Raw genomic sequence first — 6,386 nt, 5'->3', positions numbered from 1 at the left:
CCCCTCCTACTTCTAGATTTGTATTTCGTACCCTTTTTCATAGAAGGCCCCAAAACTGTATAAGCTGCCCACAAAATGTGTGAGCTGCCCCCTTTCCGGATGGGAAAAGTGGCTGTGACCCGCCCATCACGCCACAGGAATTCTGTCGGGACCGGAAGTTTCTCTGCCTGGGACTCCAATAGTGAAAATGGTCCAGTCACCAGGAAAACTGTCACATGTGTATGCACATAAAAGTTTCAAATGATGGCAGCAAAATTTGACAAAAATTAAAGGGAGACTAACATAGCTCTGTCAATTGCCAAGAGAACAACGGCTAGAACGAGACCAAAAACAAATCAGGACAGACAGAGGGTGTGGGGAACACTGACTGGCCAGACCCCCGGCCACCTTGGTCAGAAACTGTCCCAAGAAGGCAACTGCCTGTTTCACCAGCAAGTTACAGCAGACGGGGTCCTCCCTGCCCACCCTCCCACCTCCAACATTGTCAGAAGAAGCGGCAGACCTCAGGAGCACATCCTCCGGCGGGTGGTGGCCATCCAGAACTTTCTCAGAGATGCTGTGTCCCTAAGGACCAGAATGCCATCAGCAGGCAGAAGGCACCCCTTTGTGTGGGGACATTGGAGATAGAAACAAGTCCCCTCGCTTCCCCCGAGGAAAGACCCCAGCTATGAGCCTTGGTTGCCGAGCTGACAATGGCAGGGCCTCCTGCCTCCCGCCACACATGGTGACGTCCAGGCTGGCTGGGGACTGGCAGTGAGTGGTCAGTAGGATGCGGCCTGAGAGCCTTCTGAAGACAGATCCGCCTCGGCTTCTCTAGAGACCCCGCCCCCTGGCCCCTGGGGACCCACAGCGCCCTGGTCACTGGACGGTGATGGGCGTTGGTGTCCTAGGGAAAGGCAGACCTTGCACAGGACACAGTGCTGGGCTAATTGTCCTCGGCCTTCCCGGAACACGGAGAAGAGTCCGCCCTGGACAGCGGGCGCATGCTCAGCCTCTTCCTCAGGGAGGACAGCTTGTCCCCCAGCGCCTTGCGCAGCCCTGCGCCGTGTCTGCCACAGGCCGGGTCCCTCTGCACAGCCGGGAGCCTCCCTGAGAACATCTCCCACCGTGCCAGCGCGTCCACGGCTCTGTCCACCTGCACCAGCTCCTCCTCCGTCACCTCCCTCTCCAGGGCCTGGATGCACATCGCCAGCCACCGGCTGTGCTCTGCGATGGCCTCCGAGGCCGCCAGGGAGTCCAGCCCGTCCTCGGGCTCCAGCTCTGCCGAGAAGGCGTGGGTCCACGCGTCAGGGGTGAGGGGCTCTGACAGGCTGGTGCCAGGCTCCGAGTCACTGTCACAGCACAGGCCCGAGTCTGCGCTGCACGGCGGGCTGTCCTCTGACACGCACGGCTCCCCCACCTCCAGGCCCGGCAGCGTCCCCGCCACGACTTGTGTCCAGGCATGCAGTCTCTGCGAGAGAGAGACACCGGCAGTTTTCTCTGTTCACTCACCCTAAGGGGACCTCACTGTCCCCAGTTACCCAGGGCACGTGACAGGCTTGTGACACAGAGTCCTGACGAGCGCCTTCTGAGATGCACCAGACGCAGCAGCTCACAGGAGCCCGCTGCTCAACCCGACCACCAGTCAAAGTTAAATTTCACAGAGCTTACAGTTCAACTTTAAAATTACATTGAAAGCAAAGGAAATACTGGGTTGTCAGAAAACCCATGACGTATTTTTTCTATGTTTTTCGTTGCAAAAATGCGTCATGACTTTTCTGACAACCTAATAAATGCCCCAAACTCCAATCACTTCCTGCGTTTTCACTGCATTTTACTCTGACCGCGGCTCTGGGTTGGCCCCGCTTCTCCTGCGTGGTGACACACCCATGCTGTGCTGTGTACTTCTCTACCCTCAGTGACAGCCAGAAACCGGCTGTTGTGACAGTGTCACACCATGGAAACTGGCATCCTCCACAAATCAAGGCTTTGTCTTTAGAGGTGTCACCAGCACAGTGCTGCCTGGTGCAAACAGACAGCAGAGACCTTTCCTGGCCAGGTCCTCTGTCATTGCTGTGTCACCTACCAGAGTCCTCAGGACTGACCAGGGCTCTGAGGGCCATGGGGGCAGCTCCCCTCCAACAGCAGCCTGGAAGGCCAGGACCCTGCCGGGCCTCCGCCTCCTCAGAGGGGCTCGGCTGTGACAGTGCCCTTGTCCCACTCAGGGATGGCACACCCCTTCCTCCTCAGAGCCCCTCCAGTCACATGGATGATGCTTCTGGGGAAAAAGGGAGTGGGCCCAACATTTCAGGGGGTTCTCTGGGTGGAAAAGAGGGGCTACCCTCCAGGACGGGTCCAGGGGCTTCCCTGGGTCAGGGTTCAGGGGTGTAAGGGCAGTGGTGCAAGGCCTGGACGTTCCCTTCAGGTGGGTGAACAGGACCGAGGAAGAACATGAGAAGCAGCCCTTCCTGCAGACCCGAGCTGGCCTCGTTCACCTCACATACACCGAGAGGTCCACAAGCCCCTTCCCTCTGCTGCTGCCCTGGTGACAGCAGCCAGCCTTGGCCAGACACCGACAACCGTGCCCATTCCACCCTCACGAGGATGTTAGCGCCTCTGCAGCTGAGCTGCCCCAGGTTCCCTCTCCAACAGGCAGACCACTTCCTCCACACTCGTATTCTGTTCCCCATGGAGCCGCGCAAGGAAGCAGCCGGTGACCTGGAAATGCCCAGCCCCCCAGGTCAGAGGGTATCACAGTGGGGTCCCCGAGTAGCACCTGCGAGCCCGTTAGAAATGCAAGTCCTCATCCGGCCCAGAGTCGCTGCCTGGGTCCATGAGTCCAGCACCTGGACCATCAGCGAAACCCCCACTTTTCAACCCAGGCTGCCCCCCTCCAAGAGGAGGAGATGGACTTCCAGAACCTCAAACACAATGGGGTTCATTTAAAACTTCTGGCTTAAAATTTTTGGTTTTAAAATTAAGTCCAAGCTATTTGGGTTGATAAGCCTTTGCCTTTAACTTAAACTCAGTGTTTTCATCCAAAGATGGGTTTAAAGAAACGATAAACACCAACTGCCTTTGAACTCTGAACTCAGAGTAAAGTTTCTGAGTTTTTAAACAAATCTTCCCAGAGGATACGGTTTTAACCCGCAGTGGAGCAGCCAACTTACTTCCCCGGGCCAGAGGGCACTGCTGCCCGCGGTGCCTCGTGCCACCAGCAGAGGGCAGCATGGCCACACTGGCACGGCCAGGCAGAGCTGCACAGGTGGGAGCACCTGCCCCTAGGGTCCGCTCTGTCTGGCTCTGCCTCCTCCCCAAGGGGCCTGCCCTTCCTCTGGGCGGCAGTGAGCATGCAGAGAAAAGGCGGCGTGCCGGGCCTCGGGAAAGGAAGGCCCTTTCACGATACAAGATCCCGTGGGAGCTGAGTACCGGGGACAGGGGCCTGCACTGGGCAGCGCTCCGTGAACCTAGCTCTTGTTGATGGAAACAGAAGCCATTGCCTCTCATCCCGCCTGCACCCCAGTGGTACCTGCCCCGGGCTAAAGACACAACATGCTGCTGGCATAAATCCCAGAGAGCCTGACACAGCGACACAGCACCTGGGGCTCTGCAACCCCACCCCCGACACCGGTCTACAAACTATACCCGTCCGTGCCCACGGACTCACTGGAGCGCCCGCCTGCAGGCCAGGAGCCAAGCTCACCTTGTACCTCTCCACCAGCTTGAAGCCCAGGACGTGCTGCAGCTTCCTCAGGCAGATGGGACACAGGTCCAGGGGCCGTCGCAGGGCCTCGTCCAGGCTGAGCGCCCCCTGCATGAGGCAGCGCAGCCAGCGGCAGCTCCCCAGGCCCAGCAGGTGGCAGAGCTCGTGGCACGTTACCTGAGGAAGACGGCCCCACTGTCCCTGCGGCCTTGACCCCTACCACCCAGAGCAGCCCCTCCGGTCCCCACCCCACCTGGCCAGGGTGCCGATGACAGCTCTGGGCTGCAGGGACGGAGGCAGCCTGGCGTGGAGCTTGAAGGCAGACAGACACGGGTTCAAACCCCAACCCTGCCACTTCGCAGCTCTGTGACCTCGGGCAAAGGACTTGGTGTCTCTGACGTGAAGGATCGTTCTCATTGTGAGGACCAGACAGTATAAGTGGCTGGACACCGGGCCCAGCGGCTGTCCGCTCATGTGTTCCTGCCTGATTCCTGGAGCTGTCCGGCACCTCCAGCCCTCCCCCCGCTTCCTGTCCCCCATCTCCTCCCACCGTTGTGTGCAGCACCCCTGCACCCGGCCTCCAGGCCCACCTTGCAGCACTGGACCACGCCCAGGGTGGTGAAGTACACGGTCCCGCCTCTGTCCCGCAGGGTGGTCTCGGGGTCGTCTGCCGCCACCTGTGCCCCTGCCCGGTCCAAGGCGCTGGGCCCCACCTTTAGGAGCTCCCCCGAGAACCGGGCAAAGCTGCAGATGCCCACCTCTGGGGAGGCAGCGAGAAGGGGCTCCAGGGGCAGCCTTGGCCTCAGGGAGCCCAGGGGCAAAGCCACCCGTCCTCAGGAAGGCCCGGCCCTGCCGGCATGTCTGCATGACGGTGGCCACTGGGCAGCGCCCCGGCCTGAGGGGCTTGGACTGGGGCTGCAAGTTCAAGAGCAGCTGTTGCCATGCACGGGCGTAGTTCCCCAGGATGGGGCTCGACGCCCTCGCCGTGCCCAGGGTGGGACGCCAGCTCACCGTGCCCTGGGAGGAAAGTGCTGAAGGTGAAGCTCCAGGCCTCGCAGGGGTACAGGTCGGACAGCGTCAGGCCCAGCACGCACAGCGCGTCTCCCGGTTTGCTGTTCTTCAGGAAAGCCAGGATGCCCTCTGAGGGAATGGGGGACAGAGGGACATAGGAGGAGGCCGCGACCCCCATCTCCCAGCCTCAGCCCCAGGGCAGACACACTCTGTCACCCCTCTTCCTCTCCCTCAGACCAGCCCTTCCCAAAGCCAGACATGAGCTAGTGACGTTCTGCAGGGAGAAGGTCCGACTGAGCAGCCAGGCTGCGTGGTGTGGAGCGGGGACCACGGGCCTGGGCCGTTTCCCGAGCTGTCGGGAGAGCCGGGCTGGATTTGTCCAGGACGCCCAGCGCCATCAGAGTGGGGACACCTGGAAGGCCAAGGGCCAGCGAGACGTGTGCAGAGGGACAGTGCCACCGCAGCCATGGGCAGGACGAGCTGCCTGGGCAGCTGACTGATGGCCCCAGAGACGCCCACATCCTACACGGTGGTCCCTTGCGTGCCAGAAGGGACTTTGCAGATGTGATGACATTAAAGCCTTAAAGGGGGAAGGTGGAGCCAAGGGCAGCACCAGCGTCCTGGTGGGAGGCAGGTCAGAGGTCAGAGGTCGCAGCCCACTGTCGGGGCTGCCGACCCCTGGATTGTGGTCCCCAGAACCATATGACAACGAATGTTCTTTAACCCTCTAAGTTTGCGGTGACTTGTGACAGCAGCAAAGGGAACTGACACAGCTCCCAGGAGCGTGGGTGCAGCCAGACTGGCCGGGGGACTGAGCCTGGAGCGGGGGGCAGTGAGGAGGGGCCCGGAGCCGAGTGGCCAGCACGGGTGACACCAGGACAGGGTCTCAGAGCGATGGAGCGAGGGTGGCGAGGAATCACACGAGCCAGAGAGAAAGGCGAGGCTTCCAGATAAAGGAAGGAGCGGGTGGGCAGAGCGGTGTGGGTGGGGAGGGCAGCAGCTGCAGAGGCAGGAAGTCGGGAAGGCCTGCTGGGATGGGCTCGGGGAGCCTGGCGGAGCTGGGTGGGGGTGCTGGGGCCTGCTGCGGGAGGGGGCGAGGTCCCTTTGATTGTACTTCCTCTGCCAAAAGGTCAACATTGGAAAGGAGCAGGAGGAGCCTTGAGGGCCAGGGGTGCGGACTCGGGCTGACGGTCACGCGTGTGAGAGACCCCTTGGGTGGTCCATTTTTCCACAGCTGCCATGCAGATGGGTGTGGAAGGGATGGCGAGGAGGGCGGGAGGGATTACGGCGAAGCAACGTGAAGCCAGAGGACAGGAGGCAGATCGGGGCTGAAGAAGGTGGGGACCCGCGGGCTAGTCCAGGAACGACAAGGCGAGCTGGGAGCCAGGGCGGCCTGTGGGCTGAGATGCCGAGATCCCGATGGCACGGCAGGCGGCACGGCCCGGGCTGTGCCGTCCAGAGGGATGCAGACTGAGCTGGACGTGCCCCTGAATTCTAAAGTAAACTAGATCGAATTGATTTTAATAATACTTCATTTAACCTAAAGTAGCCAAAATAGTATTTTAACGTGTAATCAAATATTTAAAAATTAAAAGCTTGGGCCGGCCGAGTGGCACGTTGGTTAAGAGCTGGCTTGGGACGCCAGAGGGCCCCGGTTCGGATCCCACATATGAGGGCCAGTGACACTGCCCTC

At 60.6% G+C, this 6,386-nt stretch overlaps 1 protein-coding gene across 2 annotated transcripts in view; it reads right to left on the bottom strand.

The window, feature by feature from the left end:
* Positions 1 to 206: 206 nt before the first annotated feature.
* The window catches only part of AMZ1 (archaelysin family metallopeptidase 1), a 16,434-nt gene continuing 10,254 nt past the window's right edge, over positions 207 to 6,386 (bottom strand). The window contains exons 4-7 of one of the 2 annotated variants that reach the window (XM_019637490.1): positions 4,694 to 4,822; positions 4,273 to 4,442; positions 3,683 to 3,859; positions 207 to 1,450 (exon numbers count right to left, since the gene is read on the bottom strand). In XM_019637490.1, the coding sequence (XP_019493035.1) occupies positions 926 to 1,450; positions 3,683 to 3,859; positions 4,273 to 4,442; positions 4,694 to 4,822 (1,001 nt within the window). In that variant the 3' untranslated portion in view covers positions 207 to 925. The remainder of the gene's footprint in view (positions 1,451 to 3,682; positions 3,860 to 4,272; positions 4,443 to 4,693; positions 4,823 to 6,386) is intronic. The other variant, XM_019637491.1, reaches the window with a different exon arrangement.

The sequence above is a fragment of the Hipposideros armiger genome, unplaced genomic scaffold (assembly GCF_001890085.2).
Source record: "Hipposideros armiger isolate ML-2016 unplaced genomic scaffold, ASM189008v1 scaffold_33, whole genome shotgun sequence".
Classification (NCBI taxonomy): Eukaryota; Metazoa; Chordata; class Mammalia; order Chiroptera; family Hipposideridae; genus Hipposideros; species Hipposideros armiger.
This window is presented reverse-complemented; position numbering and strand designations above follow the sequence as displayed.